Source organism: Ambystoma mexicanum, chromosome 1q (assembly GCF_040938575.1).
Source record: "Ambystoma mexicanum isolate Mex_15411 chromosome 1q, UKY_AmexF1_1, whole genome shotgun sequence".
Lineage (NCBI taxonomy): Eukaryota > Metazoa > Chordata > Amphibia > Caudata > Ambystomatidae > Ambystoma > Ambystoma mexicanum.
Genome location: NC_090922.1, coordinates 638,679,201 through 638,700,016, shown reverse-complemented (window position 1 = coordinate 638,700,016; position 20,816 = coordinate 638,679,201). Strand labels below are relative to the sequence as shown.

At 46.8% G+C, this 20,816-nt stretch overlaps 1 protein-coding gene across 1 annotated transcript in view; it reads left to right on the top strand.

Annotated features, from left to right (window-relative positions):
* The window catches only part of LOC138521771 (very-long-chain enoyl-CoA reductase-like), a 268,005-nt gene that overhangs the window by 97,143 nt on the left and 150,046 nt on the right, over positions 1-20,816 (top strand). The window contains exons 3-4 of the mRNA XM_069634845.1: positions 5,353-5,397; positions 9,420-9,523. Coding sequence (XP_069490946.1) covers positions 5,353-5,397; positions 9,420-9,523 — 149 coding nt within the window. The remainder of the gene's footprint in view (positions 1-5,352; positions 5,398-9,419; positions 9,524-20,816) is intronic.

The window sequence follows — 20,816 nt, the reverse complement described above, 5'->3', positions numbered from 1 at the left end:
ATCTGGGAGTATGCCATTTTATCTAAGATCTTTAAGAGAAAGGGCACTGTAGTAATCGGGTGGTAATTGGTGGGTATTAGTGGGTCAAGGGACTGCTTTTTCAGTAGAGGAAGCACCCATGATTCTTTGAGGTTGGATGGGATGTATTGGTGGAGAAGGATGAGTTGATAAGTTTTGTGATAAAGGGGGCCAGATCTCTGGCTGCATCCTTTAGAAGTTGAGCGGGGCATAGGTCGCCTGACAGTTGGTGGGTTTGAGAGACAGTATGGTATTTTCTGTTTCTTTTATGGCGACTTTGGAAAACTTAAATCTGGGGTGATTGGTAGAGTTACTTGGTTGCTCTAGGTTGACGCTAATGGGTTTGTTGCCGGCGAGTGTGGCTTTTTTCTTGGCAATTTTAGTTTGAAGGGGAGTGACTTTGTTGGCTAGAGCTTACTGTATGTTGGAACACCAGAGTTGGTCTTTAATGCAGTTGTCTGGCACCGGGATGGGTGCTTCTAGCTCTTTGAGGATGACAAAGAGTTCTTTCATGCTAGAGTTGGCTTGGGCAATTCTAGCGTTGTAAGTTTCGCGTTTAGCTCGATTGATTTCTTTTTTGTATAGGGCTGTGATGGAGCTGAGGTTGGCTTTGTTTTTGTCAGAAGGTTGTGCTCGCCAGGATGTCTCACAGTGCCTTTTTTGTTTGCGCAATGATTTTAGGTATGGGGTGTACCATGAATTGAGATGGGCTTTGGGTTTACTTTGTCTAAGTTTGAGTGGTACAATAGAGTCTAGAGATGTGGTCATGATGTGGTTAAATTCCTTAACCATAGCTTCGGGGTCCAGGTTTTCCGGGATGTCGTTGAGTGTGGGGAGGATGAGGGGTAGCAGTTTGTCACAGGTGATTTATTTTTGTTCCAGGTAGGAATGGATGGCGCTAGAGGTGTGGGTGCCAAGGTGGGATTGGCGGTAGTTAGGGTAAAGGTCATGAGTTGGTGATCTGTCCAAATCTGGGGGGAAATGGAGGCTATTGTGGCGTTGCAGTTGTAATCTGCTATCCAGTCCAGGGTTCTGCCTTTGTTGTGTGAGGGGGGAGCACTCTTTGGGTAAATCCTTGTTCTGCTAGGATGCCAGCCACATTGGATGCATGTGTGTCTTTGGTGTCGTTATAACCTAAGTTCAAGTCGCCTAGTAGTAGGACTTGGAAGGAATTTTTTAGATTATTCGAGATGATATTTGATATATCGTCTTCAAAGGTCCCAATGGGGCCTGGAGGTCTATACACCAGGTATATTGTGAGAGTCTGGGTGTTATTTATGTTTAGTTTGGCTGTCATGAGCTCACATGAGTTGATGACTGGGGATGGTACTAGTCTGCAAGGTAGATTGTTTCTCGTTATGAGAGCAATGCCTCCACCCCGAGTATCGGTTCTGTCTGATCGCAATATGGTATATCCATTTGGTATGGCCAGTGAGAGGGCGGGTCCTGCTGCGGCGTGTAGCCAAGATTCGGTGACTGCTAGGAGGTCTAGCTGGTCAGAGTGGATGATGTCTGCTATCTCTGTAGCGTGTGCAACTAGCGATCTAGAGTTTATTAGGCCACCCTTGAGGCAGGCTGTGTTTATCTTAGGTAAGGTGGGGCTAGCTGTAGTTTGGGTCTTGGGGTGGGGGCTGTTGGTGGTGGTTGGAGTGGGCCAGTGTTTAGTTGTTCGTTTGTTAGAGGATGCCAGGGTTCTACCTAGTGGTTCATAGAGTTTTGCAAGTCTTGAGCGGAGTCTGCCGTTCCTCTCGAGGGTATTGCAAGGTAGAGTGTTATGTGTCTGGTCTTGCAGGTGGCAGTCAGTTGGCCAGGGTTTGTTAACGTGATTGGGAGGTAGTGACATGGTGTTGTAGTGTGTGGTATTGGTACGTTGCTAGTACTAGGAGCAGGATGTGTATGATACTTGTTGTGTGTGTGGTGGGGAGCAGAATGCGCAGGGGTGTGTGCATTGTTGGTATGGGTGCTGTAGACGGGGGAGCCTGTATCAAATTCTGTATTGGTGTGCTCTCTAGGTGTGGTCTAAGCTGTGTGGCTGAGTGCAGAATTCAAAATGCAAATACGGGAGTAGTCTAGATGCAATATTTGTAAAGGGCGCAACATTGACTAAGTAAAGAATTCAAAAATGCAAATGCAGATACTGCTACAGTAATTCAGATACGCGGACAATGGATCCACCTAGATTCAATTTTGCAGTGGAAGCCTAAATACAGCAATTCAATTACACGGACAATGGATCACCTAGATTCAGTTTTGCAGTGGGAGCCTAAAATGCAGCAATTCAAATAGACGGACAATGGATCACCTAGATTAAATTTTGCAGTGGAGGCCTAAAATGCAGCAATTCAAATAGACGGACAATGGATCACCTAGATTCAATTTTGTAGTGGCAGCCTAAATGCAGCAATTCAAATAGACGGACAATGGATCACCTAGATTCAATTTTGCAGTGGGAGCCAGTCTAAATGCAGCTTTGCAAATAAGGGTGCAATCAACACAATAAAATGCAGTATTTCTGGTGGAGTTCAAGGCAGAAGCAGTGAAATGCAGCTTTGCAAATAAGGGTGCAATCAACACAATAAAATGCAGTATTTCTGGTGGAGTTCAAGGCAGAAGCAGTGAAATGCAGCTTTGCAAATAAGGGTGCAATCAACACAATAAAATGCAGTATTTCTGGTGGAGTTCAAGGTATAGCAGGTTCTCAGACAGATTGAGTACAATTTTACTGATAGGGTGTAGAGTGTTGTGCATTAACAGGGCGAAGTCGTGGCAGTAGAGAAGGCATATGTCACACGGAGGGACTCACTAGCATAACATGCATTAAACTGTTTTGGACACAATAGTTTGTGGATGTTACCTTGTGTGGAGGTAGGGTGTAACAGCCAGGGGGGTCTTGCAGACAGCAGGCACGGCACTAAACAGGCAACAAACAGGTGCCAGCCTTGATTCTGTGGGCCTTGGTGAGGTGGGCCGGCTTTACCTCCCGGCGCCCAATCAGGGTGTAGAAGGCAGAGGCAGCCAATCAGATGGTTGCAGTGGCTGTAAGGGGCCTGGTTAGGCTCTAATGGCAGACAACAAAGGGCGGTCGGCCATCTTGGAGCATACTGGTACCTCATGTACCACAATGGAGAAACGAATGGAATGAGTGCACAAAATGGCACAAGCAGCTATATTTAGGCTAGGCAACCTATTTTTCGTCCATACCTCGGCGCTGCTTCAATTGTAGGAGCTCCGGTGCTCATGGGGGCGATTTTGCACAAGAGCGTGCTGCGAGCATAGCATTTGCAGAAAAATCGGCTCGAGTCAGCTGGGCTTGGTGTCAGGTGCCCACTGCTCCTGACACCAAGTGCTTAATAACAGGTGAAAGGCTACTAACTCGTCCCATCACCCCCAGCTCCATCACTTCTTTCCCCTCTCTCACCCAAAGTGCTCCCAACCCTGATTAGGCTTTATCAACTCATGGTTGCTCTGTCCATTTTAAAGGATATGTTTTAGGATTTGTGGGTGAAAAAAATATGCTCTCTCTCGTGAACAAAATCCAGAAATCCAGACTGACTGTGCGTTCCACTGCCCGCAGGTGCACATTAAAGACAAGGGACAGCTAGTGTTGGACTGGAGGTTGGGTGCCCTTTTGGGTGTGATAAAAAGAATGGTTGCCCAATATAGTAGCTAGTTATTTATCCAATGATAGATTAGACCAATTCTTTTGACAAGTTTCATGTATTTCATGGACACAAATGTATGACTTCCATATGTTCCTTGTATTGTTTGACCTCTAATAGTTTGTTCGAGCTATTTGTTGCTCTTTCGCCATTCTAGTACAGAGAGATGATTCTGATTATGCCTGTGATTTCAAACATGACCTACTTTCTGTCGTTTCTAAATAGATTTCCCATATTTCACTACAGTCCCTTCTAAGCCGAAACATCTCTGAACAGAATGCTATTCTTTAGAGATCGCAGGAGTGCATTTGTGCAATGTAACGTCGAGTTAATAGTGGCCCTTTTCCTGAAGGTTTTCGTTTTTATTTGTTGGCCCAGTGTCTATATCACTTTCTCTTGTAACGTTCTTGTCTTTTGAACAGTAGATTGTGATTGTTATTATTGAGATGTTGTATGGATTCACCTAAATGTGTAGTGGAACCATCTCAAATGTCCGACATTGTATCTATAAATCACAGAGCTACTTCCAATCAACTCTCTCTACAACAATGGTAAAGGTGCAAGAAATAACGACAGCTAAATTATTACAAGTCAAAAAAACACAGGTAAAATGTGGAAGGCCAAATTAGGTTCCTTAGACCTTGCAAGAATTCTTGCATTGAAATATATGTCATTTTTTCAAACTAATTGGTGTATTTTACCATTAAATCCAGAACTGACTAGGATATTGGGTGACCATTCTTCGGTTACATTCAAAAGGACACCCAAAGCATCCAGGAGATGGTCATTGCTAGAGCAACACATTGATGCAATGAGCGTTTAGCAATAGCCTTGTGTAATCACAGCCATTTGGAAAGTGGCCACTTTGCTCCTCCTTAGTATGACCCTGACACCCTCTCAGGGATAGCATTAAGTACCTGGCCTGTAAAACAGTAGATAATGCAAAATGTTGCCATAGGGCTAAAAGCTTATACATAGGCAGTATGGTTTGATTCTTGCGCGATTCCGTAGAGACAGTGGAAAGGTGGAGTTAGGTTGCTTTTAATCATGTTGGCTTTGAGAAGGCATCCCGTAAAGAGACAGATTATTGGATCACGGCAAAGGGTGCACAGCTTGTTGGACGATATTACTAATTAGAGAGCATGTGCTTAATACATTCAAATATATCCTTTAAAGTTAGAGCACTTTGTGATCATCCCCAAACATAGGTCCAAACCGACAACCGTGGTCACCATTTAATATTGGCTACCCAGGGCATTTCGGCGAAGGCCTAGCAAATGGCAGACACACATGGCCAAAGCTGGTCCATTCTAGCGACCCCATTTTACATCAATATTTCACCTTAAAGGGACCATGGGAATTGTAGTCCAAAACATCTGGCGAGCCACAGGTTGCAGAACCCTGCCCTAAAGAAACTTCACCAGGTTGTATGTAACAACAACTATGCACCATGAAGCAGATCACCTGCCATTGCACCTAATTAATCACCAAACATATATACATAAAGAGATAAAGAACTCAAAAAAGCACGTGCCTCCAATCGAATGTGACCATTTACTGTCTTTGCCTCTGTCTGAGACAAAAATAAGAAAGCATATTTTAGATTGATATTTTTCACTTGTTGGGCAATTATGCATCTTTTTTTTTCTGCCAACCTGTTTACTTTCTCTCCCAGATCCACGGTGGTATCCGGCACGACAGTCCATCAGATTGGAACCAAGTAAGTATCAGCTAGGGGTAAGTGCCCCAGGCTCGTGGCTGGCATGCAGACCTAAGTCAAGAAATACAGTTTGCAAACACACCTTTCTATAAGCAAGACACGTAGGGACCGGGCAGCGACCAGCAGACTCGGGTGGCAGAAGTTGAAAACTGCACTGTAAGTGTCATGGGATCAGGGCGCACAGCATTGTGATTGGATGGTTTCCTGGCCAATATACCACGTCGTGAAATGGCGATTCCTTGATGCAGCTCTGAAAAGCAGAATGCCCCAGAGCAGAGAGTGTGGGGAAGGCTGAGGAGGCAGAATGGGGCACAACAGAGAGCGAGAGACGAGTGGGTGAAGAAGAGCGAGGAAGGGGCGACCGCCATGCCACTGGGTGCACCCCACTGGAGGGAGAACACAAATAATGAGAAGCTTATACCACTGGGTGAAGAACATAAATGAGAAGAAAAGCATATGGTCCTGGGTGAGGAACAAGAATGAGAAAATGGGAGGTGAGGCTCTTGGGCAAGACACAGACAAAAGAAAGAGGAAACAGAAAAGCTCCCGCTTCCTTCGAAGACAAGGGGGTAGGGGAGCTTAAGACCACGGAACACAGGAAAGGATTGCATGCAACAAGGGAAGGAAAACGATGAGAGAAGGGAATAGAAGAGAGGAGACAAGCACGATGAAAGTTAGGGCAAGGCAGAGAGAGAGAGAGAGAGAAGAACAAGGAATCCGTGCCAAGTGAGGCAGTACGGAAGACGCACGGAAGGTGGAAAAAGAGAGGAAAATAGAAATGTATGGGGTACATGATGACGCAGAGAGAATTAGTAAGAGGAGGAGAGGAGGAAAAGTGTTCCCCACGTGGAACCTTCACCATATTGGGAAAACTGGCCATGTTTTGTACATCTGATTTTCACAGAGCAAGTGAGGGCCACAATTTACCGATTATGGAGACTGCAATTATCAAACAATTTATGGAAGACAATTTCCACAAGAAAAATCGCCAGCAATGGCAAAATACAGAATTCATTTGTCATACACAGTGGAAGTATAGTAATGATGCCCCCGTGTGAATGAGATCTGTCCTGACTGGCCGCCTCCCTTGTGTGAAGCGCTGCAGGGTAGAGGGGTTATCACCTGCACTCCGGCGTGGCAGGGCCTGGTACTGCTGCCATGAGCATGGTGCTTACCACTCACCTTTTTCGTTTTGTTTCGTGTATTTTACAAATGATTACAGACAGGTCAGCAACTTATTTTTCTATCCATCCATGTTTCCCTATTTTTATCAGTAAACATGTAAAACATGGATCCCTCATTATGAACGCACTAGCACAGCTACCAAGTGTCACTATGTTATGCGTGACGTCATCGGGCAGGGTTTTTAGCAAACAACACTTTTCATCCTGCTTTTCCCATTACATGTATGGGCCTACAAGCCAAAGCATGTGTGGTTCCCTTGGCAATAAAGCCAGGATTGACTGGAGTTGCCATGCATGCCATGTGGGCCCGTGGAGCTATGTGTTGTAGTATGGATGGATGGGCTGCATCGTGTGAGCAGGAAGAATCCATTTTTTTGGCTTTGGCGAATTTTTGTGGTGCTTGCCCAATAAAATTGATGAAACCTTGGTCACAGAAAAGACAGAGAGGGAATAGGGGTTCTCAACCGAGAATATCTGGTTGACATAGCAACAGGCAATGCCTTGGCATGAAATATGACAAATCACTGAAATCCCTTTTTCAGAATTCCTCCGCCGTACTCCTCGATGTTAATGTTAATGTTAAAGGACATTTGTACCGCGCACTATCACCACCGGAGTGATCCCAACTGCGCAGTGATTTCATGTTGGGCTGTTTGGGGCTATTTTTGCAGACACTTGGGTAATTTTTGGGCTGCTTTTGATGGCAGATGCTGTTTTGTCCTCCTGAGGCTGCCTTCCTACACCCATCGCATGCCCACTCTCTCCACCCCCAACTCCCACTCTTTCTACCACATTGCACCCAAATTACGTGTGCTGGTTGGGCTAATGTGGGCTACCTTTGAGAAGTCCTCCCCAGGCTGCTTGTTCTTCATGTTTTTAGTCCACACTCAACTACCATCACCTGCCCACGCCAACCCCATGCACTCTAACCCCGCACACCTACCCACCACTAGCCACCCAAGCCCCACCCTCTCACCCTACCACCTCCTTCTGTACCCCATCCACCCAATCCCCACCCTCTACCGTAACCCACCCAATCCCCACTTGCCATACCTACCATCCACCCTAACCCCACCATGTCTACAACCAAACCACCCAGCGACCCTACACCCACTCTCTCTACCCCCACCCAACCAACGTACACCCACTCTCTCTACCCCCACTTACCATACCCCACTCTCTCGACCCCAACCCACCCTACTCCTGCAAGCTCTACCCCACCCATCCTACCCACACTCATTCTACAACACCCACCGACCCTCACTCTCCATACTCCTTCTCTCTCTACCCTCACCACTCGCTCTACACCCATAAAACCACCAACCCAACCCCCACTCTCGCTATGCCCACCCACCCTAGCACGACTCTCTCGACCCCCACCGATTCCCTCTACCTCTGCACGCCCACACCCCAATCTCTTTATCCACACCAACCCACCCTACCTCCACTCTCTCTACCCCCACCCACCACCCTACCTCCACTCTCTCTACCCATTCCCACCCTACCCACGCTCATTCAACCCCACCCACTGTATCCTCACTCTCCCTACTCCTTCCCTCTGTACCCCACCCACTGAATCGCCACTCTCTCTACACCCATAAACCCACCCATCCAATCCCCACTCCACTATGCCCACCCACCCGACCACGACTCTCTCTACCCCCACCCATTTCCTCTACCACCACCTGCCCACCCACCCCCACTCTCTCTAACCCACCCAACCTCTACTCTCTATGCCCCCAACCACCATAACTCCACTCTTTCTATCCCACCCACCCCATACCCACTCTCTCTACCCCACCAACCCTTACCCCCACTCTCTCTACAAACCTCCACTCCCTCTACTCCCACCCATTCTCTCTACCGCCAGCCACCTACTCTACCCTCACTATCTCTAACCCCACCCACCGACCCTACCTCCTCTCTCTTTACCACCACCCACCAAGCCTACCTCTACTCTTTCTACCCCCACCCACCCTAACCCCACTCTCTCTTTCTGCGCCCACCCTACCCCCACTCTCTGCAGAACCCACAGACCCACCATATCCCCCTCTCTCTACCAACAACCATTCACTGTACCTCCACTCTCTCTACCCCAACTGACCCACCCTACCTCCACTCTCTCTACCGCAACTGACCCACCCTACCTCCACTCTCACTACCCCCAACCACCCTACCTCCACTCTCTCTCTCTACCCCATCCACCCACTGTACCTCAACTCTCTCTACCACATCCACCCATGCTACCCCCACTCTTTCTACCCCCATTGAACCACCCTTCCTCCAATCTCTCTATCCCCACCCACCCACTCTAGCTGGACTTTCACTACATCCACTCACCCACCATACCCCCACTTTCTAAACCCCACCCACCTACCTATCTCTACCCTTGCACCCACCCACCATGCACCCACTCTCTATACCCACACCCACCCAACTCTCTTTACAGTCCACTCCCCCACCTCATTCTCTACCCTCTCACATCCTTCCTCTAACACTCTTGTTTTATTTCTTACCCCCTCACTCAACGTTTCTTGCTCATAGTTCCTCTTGCACATCATCGATGGCACCCTCTCTCAATTATTTCCTCCCTTGCTCTATTCTCCATCCTTCGCCTTCTCTTGCACACCCACACTCCCTATTGCAGCCTCCTTTTGAAACTTTGCACTCTCGTCTTTGCACCCTGGTGCCTATAAATGCAAAATGTAAAGAACAGCAGTTAACGCCACCACTATTGGCTTTGCCAATGCTTGTTTTTCCTAGTTCATGTTGTGCATTACTCTAATACTTTCTTCTTGTTTGGTGAATTTAACTAATGGAACTCTTTCTTCTCCTCAGATGGTAAATCTTTAAAGGATGAAGACATACTCCAAGACCTTCCAGTGGGTACCACAGCAACGTTCTATTTTAGGGATCTGGGTCCTCAAGTTGCCTGGACTATGGTAAACTGCAGAGAGCATTTGCCTTATAATTCATACTACAATAGGAAATAGAGCAGACCGAGGACTGGTTGGCTGAGTGATTTCGCACAGCAAGCCAGAGGTGGTCAAAAGTCATGCTCATTTGCTGCCTCTAAATTTCCACATAGCTTCATGGTGTCATGGCCTCTAAAGTGGCAGAGCTTTTGCTGGTATGTCTCTCTTCTCTCCTGTGAACTTTGCGGACATTTGAGGTGATTTCTCTTTCTAATCCTGAGAAAAATCACCATTTGCTGTCTGTCCATTATTTTCCATATGGCCTGCATTAGAGGCTATCTTCTAAGATGACCTGGATCCTAAGTGGTTAATGGGCATCAGCAGTTAGTGTAATTCTACTGTGGAATTCAACAAGTTACACACTGCAAAGGGCAGATATTGATATCGTGCCATTTGTTTCAGCTTGTTTGACCAGGTCAATGTAGGCGAGAGTCGCCTGAGCCCCCAATCAATTCTGCCCTCACTGCCTCTATGCCTGGAAGAACCTACGTGTTTAGTGCACAGAGACCACTCAGCCACTACAATGTTTGTGTCTTTCAAGTTCATGACTGTGAATGTATTCTTATCCAATATAAACCTCCCGTTAATATCCCAGGTTCTTTACTCCTCATTTTTGGTTTAGGCGTATTTTGGTGGCAGAGCCACCAAAATATCACACCAAAATATCTCCAACACATTTGCTACAGAGCGGAGAGAGAGTAAAAGGTTACCAGAAAGCTGACTTTGTGGTTGGCGTGACAACTGGCAATGCTGTGGCATAATCGTCCGACACACCAAATGTTATTTCTTGTTCCATTACACCAATGTAATCCAATAATGGCTTGTCACTTTCAAAGCTGGGATGGGGTAGTGATCTTTCTTTTCGCAGCAAGAGGGAGTTGGGATATATTTGGCCTAGTTTCCTGGCCCCATTGGGCTACATGTAGGTTTCCCTTTCTGGAAACTGTTACCATACAAGTGATTTATTTTTTGTAGAGGTGAAGAACCACTGACAACATACAGATGTCCTTATAAAAATTCTCAGCTTTGGTACTGCACCTCTCCAATAAAATATGCTGTCAGGACATCTGTAAACTGTAGTTGATTGGAGGGGCGCAGTACCACTGAGAACATTTTTTCTTCTGCTCACAACCTGTTTCTATTTCTATTTCATGCTTCCCTAGTTCTTGTTGATTTTTGTCATTTTATTACATTTTCTGGAGAGGAGCAGTACCACTGAGAACATTCATATATCCTCAAACGAAATCTCCATGTGGTTTCTTATGAGGGAATCTGTATGTTGTCAGTGGTACTGCGCCTTTTCCAATTTAAATGTGATTTCTTAGGAGAACATCTGTATGTTGTCAGTGGTGCTACACCTTCAATAAAACAAGCATTGGCAATGCCAAAAGTTTTGGCGTTTACTGCTGTTCTTTGCATTTTGCATTTATAAGCACCAGCTTGCAAGGAGGAGAGTGCAAAGTTTGAAAGGGGATGCAGGTATGCAATAGAATGAGAAGGGTAATAGAGCAAGCCATCGATGAGCAAGAGGAAATATGAGCGAGAAAGGGTGAGTGGGTAATGAGTAAAGCGAGACTGTAAGACGGGAAAGGGGATACGATGGGTGGGTGGCTGAATATAGGAGATAGGATGGGGGAGCGTGGGCGGCGGAATAATGGTTGGGTAGTGGGGTAAAGAGAGGTGGTAAGGTTGAGTAGAGAAAGAGGGGGGTAGGATGAGTGGCGGTAGAGCGAGGGTGTAGGGCAGGTGGTTGGGTAGAGACAGAGAGGGGGTAGAGCGGGTGGATGGGGTAGATGCAGAGAGAGGGTGGGGATGGGCTGGGGGTTGAGGGTTCTATGTGATAATGTCACGGCTGAAAATGCAGAGGTTTAAAATGCTCCCATTTTAAATGCATTTTCCACACCTTTATATGCGGGGGGACCCCCACATCTCCCCCATTTTCCCTTTAATTTATATATAACCATAACCCACCCCAGCATATAAATGCATCAGAAAATGCTTTTTTTTAACAATATGCTTTTTCTGCCGCAGCTTTTTTGCCACAAGATTATCACTGGATACGGAGTAGAGAGGGTGGGGAGGTGGGCATAGAGAGAGCTGGCAGGATAAGTGCAGTCAGAGAGTTGGTAGGGGGTAGAGATTGTGAGGTGGGGTAGCGACAGTGCAGTTAGGGTGGGTGTGGGATAGAGAGAGTGCGGTTACGGTGGGTGGAGGACAGAGAGAGTGCAGTTAGGGTGGGTGAGCGGGGGATAGAGAGAGTGTGATTAGTGTGGGTGAGTGGGGGATAGAGAGAGTGTGGGTAGGGTGGGTATTGAGAGAGTGCAGTTAGTGTGGGTAGGTGGGGATAGAGAGAGGGCCGGTAGGGTGGGTGGGGATAGAGAGAGTGTGTGCAGGGTGGGGTAGAGAGAGTGCATGTTGGGTGCGGGTAGAGAGAGTGCAGGCAGGGCGGGTGGGTGGGGTTAGAGTGCAGGTTGGCTGGGTGAGGGTAGAATGAGTGTGGGTAGGGTGAGTAGGGTGGGTGGCGCTAGAGAGAGTTCTTGGGTGGAGAGAGTGCATGTAGGTAGGGTGTGTGGGGTTAGAGAGAGTGCAGGTAGGGCAGGTGGGGGTAGAGAGAATGGGGGTAAGGTGGGTGTAGATGGAGTCGGGTGGGTGGGGGAAGAGAAAATTGGAGTAGGGTGGGTGGGGGTAGAGAGAATGGGGGTAGGCTGGGTCGAGGTAGAGAGGGCAAAACCACGAAAACCAAAATATATATATTTGTATGAATGGAGAATGGATCCAAGACCAAACAAACTAGAATTTTTGACTTCATGCTCTTGTGCAGGTTGACTCGCTTTTTAAGAGGAAAAACATGGACACAAACCTCTATCTGAGCGAGCATGCCCACCTTTCTACTCACCGATGGAGGGGTGCACTTGCCGTGGGGAGCGCTTCCCTGATCAAGGTGGGCCCTCCCTGAAAGTACACCCTGTGCAGAAGTAGGGAACACACAGCCAGATTTAAACTGGAAAGATGAGACTGACGTGGAAATAAAGGCTGCAGGGCGTGTTTATGAAAAAATAGCCCAGATAATGAGAGCGCCCTATAATATCTAGCATTACAATTTCCCTTACCGTTTTCGGCAGCAACCCGTCTCATTATATGAAGTGATACACACATAGGAAACAGAAAAGAAAAAAAATGAAAAAAGGGAGGATGGCGAGGCACGCACTCCAGTTCACAGTCAAATTATACCTGATAAAAAATAACTGGGTTAGATCCCAAAAACAACTTAGTATTAACAGGGTTGAATCCCAAAGCAATGAAAAAGTATTAACAGGGTTGGATCCCTTCTGCTGTTCTGTTGCTCCGTATTTGTTCTCCTCCTAGCGCTTTCCTGTCACAAACATTCATCAGGGAGGCTGTGCTGGTATGCAGGTGGTTCCAATTAGTAGCTCTAGTAGTCTCTAGGGATACTGGTAGCTCTAGTTGTTTCATGTTGCCAATCAGGTGACTAGCAATTGAATGGCAACTCAGCCTCCCTGATGAGTATTGCAGATACGAAAGCGCTTGGAGGAGTACAGCAGTGCAAGAAGGGAATCAACCCTGTGAACTATTGGGCAGTAATTGGGATTTAACCCTGTGAATATTTTGGACACTTTGGGATTTAACCCTGTGATTGTTTTGAGACACTTGTTCAGGTAATATATTGGCCAGGAATTGGAGTGCGCGCTTTGCCCCTGCTTTTTTGAACATTTAACTTGTGGAGATCTGGACTCCAGAGGCTGCAGCACCACGGTTATTTTGCCCTACGTTGGAGAGCCATAATCATGGTTTTCCCCGCTCCCCCTGCTAAGGGTATCATGTGTGTGTTGGAGGGGAGTCTTTCACTGGTCACCTGAATTGTTTAAATGGGTTCACTACATTGACCATAGTTCCTAGAGACCGCAACTGCATTTATATTGGTTTCACCTGAAATGAATGGCAACTCAGCCTCCCTGATGAGTATTGCAGATACGAAAGTGCTTGGACGAGTACAGCAGTGCCAGAAGGGAATCAACCCTGTGAACTATTGGGCAGTAATTGGGATTTAACCCTATGAATTTTTTGGACACTTGGAGGAGCACAACAGTGTAAAAAGCAAATCAACCCTGTGAACTATTGGGCAATAATTGGGATTTAACCCTGTGAATATGTTGGACACTTTGGGATTTAACCCTGTGATTGTTTTTGGACACTTGTTCAGGTAATATATTGGCCAGGAATTGGAGTGCGCGCTTCGCCCCTGCTTTTTTGAACATGATAGACACATAGCACTCACTGTCTTTAGCAGTTTGCCCTCGGGTGTTCTATCACTGCTCTAAAGCCTTACTTACCCCATTATGCAGGTCGAAAGGCAGAGCTGTTTTGGGGGCGGTTTCAAACGTGTCTGGTGTACACTCAGCCCTGAGCATTAACCCAGTGAGTTCTCTTTTATGTGGCCCTGGCTGCACCTGTGTGTAGATTTATTCACCGCACCTGCCTGCTTTGATAACATAATTTGGGCAGGCTTTTGTCTTCTGCACGTTTGCTGGTGGTGCAGTGCTCGCAGAGCGGTGTATTTACTTACTTTTGAAGTTTAGTAGTAAGTATGAAATTAAGAAAATAAACCGTTCTGTTAGGTGAGAAATGTGGCAGCTTCTTTGCTGTGTGAGCTCAGTCAGGGTGTTACAGTAGAGCCAACACTGAGAAGCGTCTGTACATGAAGTGACATTGTAATAACTGTGGCTGGCAGCAGAGGACTTCAGTCTCTTAAAACGGATCCCTGCCAGGGTTTTTTTTTTGCTCTCGAATCGAGAAAGACTACACATATTGCATAATCCATGCTGTGGAGACGTGCGTTCTGGTGAGTCGGAGAGTCGGAAAAAGCATGACCCTGGATGTGATGCCCAGCGCCTACCTTGCCATCGCCTTGTGCATTGCCTGTGTGCTCTGGAAAGCGGTCTCCATGGAACTCCTGAAAGTGCTGGCAAACTGCACTGGCTGTTCAGGGACGCGCAGAAGGTAAGGCAAAAAGGGTCTTTTGCCAAGTTTGCACCCATACACAAATTAAGGCAATTTCAGTTCGAGTGATTGTTGCCGCTTCGGTAAGGAGGCAGAGCAAATAGGGCTTTACTACAGGCATCTGCTGCACTCGCGCAAAAGCTTGGCAGCACCGTTTTGGCAGTTATTGTTCTTTGTGTCACATGGCCAATAAAGATAAAAGGAGCGGTTGGAGGACTTGCCCCATTTTTTGCAATTTTATGATGGGCAATTAAAGGTGTTTAGCTCATATTGTTTTGGCTTTAGTTAATAGGTGGCCCTGCAAGTGCAAGTCGAAACTATTGGCAATGGAAATGCAGATACTTGTGAGGAGGGACACACGGCTTGCCACTGTTACTCTCACATTGACCACCAATGGCAATGCTAGACCCTTAGAGCCATTCCCACCCACCCACATGGAAGAAGCGAGCAGCAGGTTTAGGCCAGGGCCGTTTCATCAAGCGCCAGCACATTGCTGTGCAAAGCATCCGCCCAGGCAGGGTGCACGCGCGTCCCAGAACGAAGCTTTAAAAGGGAAGTCTCCAAGCCATTCAGTATAACTGCAAGCAATCTGTTGCAGTGCTCAACCTCCGCCCCCTTGCATGCTAATGAGGCTGTGACATCAGCCACTGGCTGGCCTGCCTAATTCATTTCATTGTCAATCAGTCGCTTCACACAAATCGATAACCCCTAGGGCTGTTAAGCAAAAACAGAATCCCTTATAAACTGCCTTGCATGTGGCTGTTCGGATCTCTTGGCACCACACCACCAATGAAAACAAGATTGCTATGAGGACACTAATTATTCTGACCGAACTCAGATCCTCTTGGAAGCCGACCAAAAAGTTTGCATACTTTCCATCGCGGGTTACTTCTTTATATTAAAATTATATTTCTCACAATCTCATAGTAGCACAACATCTACGTTATGCAATGCAAAATGCTTCCAAAATGTGTCATGTTAACCTTACAACTCCAAGATGGCCCATGTGTTTTCCACGACTTGAATATCTTCCCTCTCACCAGCTTCGAGCTTTGGCAGAGGAAGCAAAAACAGATCACTGTGCAGCTGAAAGTCACCCAGACACGTGACATGTGACAGTACTCCTGATTGGGAGGAAATACATTAAACAAGCCACTATTGAATTACATGCTCGTAGTACAACTAAAATGAACACTTTGTGCGTTGGTGATTGTATGTAAAAGCATTTCCAGTTGGCATGCCAACCACAAACAATGCTTCTTGGAGACCCTTTGTAGCAATGTTTTGGCCGTATTTGGTGGCTTACACCACCAAAAGCGCCAAAGCCAATAGGTTGTGAGGATATCAGGTTGTAGTTCATTTGATAGGTGCAGTACCACTGACAACATACAAGTGTCTTTGTAAGAAATCACATTGGGTCTGCAATTATCCATATAACCAACAGATATCACTCCCCCTTATGTTGTCCCTCCTTCCCCTTGTGCTGTTCCTCTTAGACACCTTACTCAGTCCATCCTCCCCTGCGTGTGCTGTCCATCCCCCCTATCCCTTGTGCTCTTGCTCCTTCCCCCTTGCGCTGTCATTCCTTCCTACCTTGCACTGTCCCTCCTTCCGCCCTTGCGCTGTCCATCCTCCCTATCCCTTGTGCTTTTGCTCCTTCCACCTTGCGCTGTCACTCCTTCCCCTTGTGCTGTCCCTCCTTCCTCCCTTTCACTGCCCTCCTTCCTCCCTTGCACTGTCCCTCCTCCCACCCTTGTGCTGTCCCTCCTCCCTACCTTGCACTGTCCCCCCTCTCTCCCTTGAGCTGTTCCTCGTTACCCCCTTGCACTATCATTCATCCCTCCCTTGCATTGTCCATACTCACCCCCTTGCTTTGGCCCTCCTGCGCCCTTGAACTGTCCCCTTTGTGCTTTCCCTCTTTTCCGCTTGAACTTTCCCTTCTTCCCCTTGTGCTGTTCCTCCTACCCCCTTGCGTCGTCCCATCCCCTTTGCTGTCCCTCCTTTCCTCCTTATGCCATTCCTTCCCCTTTGTGCTGTCACTACTTTCTCTTGTGCTGTCATTCTTCCCCCTTGTGCTGATGCGACAACCCCCCTTGCACTGTTGCTCGACCCCCTTGTACTGTTGCTCCTCCCCCCTCGTGCTGTCCCTTCTCCCCCATTATGTTTTCCCTCCTCCCCCATTCCGTTGTCCCTCCTCCTCACTTGTGCTGTCCCTCCTGCCTCCGTTGCGCTGGCCCTACTCCCCACCCCGGCACTGTCACTCCTTCTGCCTTGCACTGTTGTTCCTTCCCTCCTTGAGATATTGCTCCTTTCCTCCCTCATTCTGTACTCCTTCCCCCTTGTGCTGTCCTTCCCACCTCCTGCGCTGTCATTCCTCCTCTGTTGTGCCGTCATTCCTTTCCCCTTTCGGCTGTCTCTCCTTCACCCTGTAGCGCTGTTGCTCTGCCCACCTTTGCACTATCCATCAGCCCCCACCCCCTGTTCTTTCAATCCTTCCTTCAAAGGCTGTACAATTCCCCTGTGTAATGTTACTGGCCTACCTTTCAACTATTATATTTTGTTTATTTTTCCTCGTGTTGCCATTTATTTCTTATTCCTCCCCAACAGTGCTTTTCTCCCTCCCAGCACTTCCTTTCATTTCCTCCCATGCTGTCATTTCCTCCTCTCTGTGCTGTCATTCCTCATTCCTTTCATCCATACTAAATGTAAAATGCATTGAACCAACTACAAACGAAAAAACGACTGGTTTTGCCAATGCTTGTTAGATATTACCACCCACATTTTACAACTCAGCTGATACCCTGGCATCGAACATTCTTCCTCATTAGGAAAAATTAATGTTTGATTTGGTAAGTCTTTTCATTAAATGGCTGTGTAATTGTCAGTCAAGTTTGAAAAATATGGGAACATGCTATAGCCTATCTTTGGGTTGTCTATTTAAGTGCATCGGAAAACTGTACCTCCCTGTTTACCTTTTCATATACATTCTACTTTATGGAAGAAAGGATACAGCTGACTTCCCCAGTGGTTGCACAGCTCTTGCAAACGTTTCAATCCATTTCGGCATGGAGTATCTGCCTTCTTGGAATTCCAGTGATCATTTGGCCACCTATTTGCATCCTGTGAACAACTCACAAGGAAATACCTTTAATGTCCTTCCTTACCACACACCTCCAGTCTCCTGTCCACCCCTTCCACCCTGTAGTCACAAATGGAACCTCATCTAGCCCATTTAATCCAGGGCCTCCATTGCTCCTGACCATTCCTCTACCTCCCATGTTGTAGATATCCTCGACCAAAGGCTACCAAAGACTTTGACACCCAACCCCTACCAAAACCCTTCAACAAGTGTGGTAAAAAGCTGATTTATGCTCGGTGGTTCAGCACCGTTGTTAGGATTCCTAAAGCCGTCAACGTAGCTCATGTCTGTGAGTGGCAGGAGCATCTCAAAGATGCAGACACATTTCCATGCCAACAAAAACATAGGGCCTCATTACGACTCTGGCGCTCCCGTAATGAAGGGTGCCGGTACGGGACCGGCACCCTTCATTACGGGAGCGCCTATTACGAGGTTCCCTTTGCAGGACCCGGAACTGACGTCTGGTAAAACCAGACATCCTTTCTGGATCCCGTGAGGTGAAGAGGGAGCTAATAACAGCTGTTACTAACGTGCCCGTTATTAGCTCCCTCCCCATTCCCTTTGAGCCCTATGGGGGCTCATATGGGAATGGGGAATGGTTCCTTAAAGGAGGAATTACCGAGTCCTCCAATGTTGGAATGACCCGGTTATTCCCCATTGAAGGAACCTGGTATTGGAGCCCGGTATGGAGGCAACCATGGCACTAATAGCACCATGGCTACCTCCATACTCGTAATGAGGCCCATAGTCTCTCTCGGGTGACTATATTTCAGTCCAAGAAATTTCATTACTTAAAGTGGGTGGTGTCTGCTCATGGCCAACTGGGGAACTCTAAAAAATCTTCTCAGAATTCAGAAATTCTTCAGAATATGCAGATATAATCATTCATTTGGAACTCTCTTGTTAACAACGTGCATTGTAAACCCTCTGCCTTTGCCACTGGGATCATTGCTAAATTATGACTTGTGTGCTTCCCTTCCACCAGCCCCACCCACTTACGCCATGCTGGATGTGTAAATCATGGGTCCAGTGGCATCAAGTAGAAAAGCAGGCACCCCTGCAGACGTGTGCCTGCGTGCTCTCGCTGTCATGTGTGTCGTTCTTACCACTGAAGAATCCATCACTCACCACGATCCACCTAGGGTGCCAGCCTTGGGTGTAGGGCTAAAGTGTAATATACTTAGGGCCCAATTCATGGAATATGTGCCCGGTTCAATGTGAATTTGCACTGCTGCAAAGTGACTGCACTGCCAACACAACACCTGATTCATGGAACTGTGCAAAGTGTATTCCTGAGAAAAATGTTTTTATTGAAGGATTAGGGACTCATTTGAGTATAATGTGGAATAAACTAAATGATGTAGATTTCCCACAAGGGTTACGGGATTTGAACGCCTTAGCGTATTTTTGATTATAGGAAGGAGTTGGAAGAGTTACAGAATGAGGAAGCAGATGGTGGTAGTTTAGGTATTATGTACTTACAGAAGCGGTTTTCTCCTCGCCGAGAATTAAAAGGAGAGGAAGCGTGAATTTGTATAAAGGATGCGATAAGATGGATTTCGGATATGTCGATAACTCCAGATGAAGTTTATGACACATATGGTCAGTATACATTAGCAACGCAAAAGAAAGTGATACAGGTGATGGTAGAGCACCTGCAGAATGAGTGTGTAAGAAGAAAGATTTGTTGTCCCGCAGAATTGTTGAGTGTTTATAAGAGAGCCTTTTCGATTGATACTTCTTCGACTGCCTTAGCGCTTGATTTGGCTCTGTTGCTTAGTAAGCGTTCGGAGCTGCCTACTTCTCAGTTGCCTAGGAGAGAGGTCCCTCCGACATTTGTCCCAAAGGTTGAGGTTGCGGCCAATGCTGCACAGGGTATAGTCGCGGTGAACATTCCCGCACATTATGTATCACAGTTTGTTCACGTCCCGTTTTCAAGACAGGAAGTGAACACCATAAAGCAATCTATTCACGATCTAAGAAAGAATCCGACCGGATTCTATAAAGAAATAGAGTCGGTCTTACAGTCGTCGGTATTCACCTTAAGTGATATTGACCTATTATTTTCCGTACTCCTGCCAGTTGATTTGTGGAAACAGATTAGGACTATAGATGACATACCTGGGTTAGGAGATACATGGGATAACATGGTTAGGCTAGATAGAGAAAGACCAGCTGACGAACGACCACCTCAAGTGATATTAACCTTGCCTGATAGAATTATTGTAAAATTGAAAACTATGGTTCCTGAAAAAAGAATCATTTGGGACAAGCTTACGGCCTGCGTCCAAGGAAAGTCTGAGGGTGCTACCGATTTCTTCAATCGGTTCGAGCAGGTATTCTCAGATTTCAGTGGACAAGATTTAGGCACAGAGTCAGGGAAAAGGCTGTTTGTCGACAAATTTGTACGTGGATTGTTGCCTGACATCCAGTTACAGATTATGTCTTCTGAAAGCGCTTGGCAGGCGAAGTCTCAATCAGAAGTACTGTATATGGCTCAGTACTATGAAAATCGTGTAAATACTGAAAAGGAAAAACTTGAGAAAAAAAAGGGTGACCTGAAAACTAAAGTTTTATTACAGCAGATTGTTAGAAGCCCTAGAGGGGGTAATCAATTTAGAGGTCAGTACATTCCACAGGGAAGTGCGCCCTTGGCTCCGGTAACCATTAACCAGTGTGCCTATTGCCGGCAGGAAGGCCACTGGCGCGCACAATGTCCGACCTTGCAGCAAAGGTCATTTGGGAACATGGGTAGACGATCCAGAGGTTGCCCAGGTGCAGGGGGCCCTGGCAGAGGTCAGTTTGCACCAGAATCACAGCAACCTCCTTCATAAGATAAGCAAGTTTCGAATGTGGATAATAGAAACATTTTTGATCACCCTTCTGCCGCGTACCTCTCTGAAGAGCTTCCTTTTGATAATATTCTGTTTTGCTAGGATTGCCCGAAGCAGGATTTGGAACCTACAACTATTCCCGTTGATCAGAAAGACCCTTACGTTGCGATGGCGGTGGGAAATAGGAAGAATCTATTTTTAGTAGATACAGGAGCACAGAAATGTTCCATTGATCATTCACGGGTTCCAAATATTCCCCTGTCAGGGC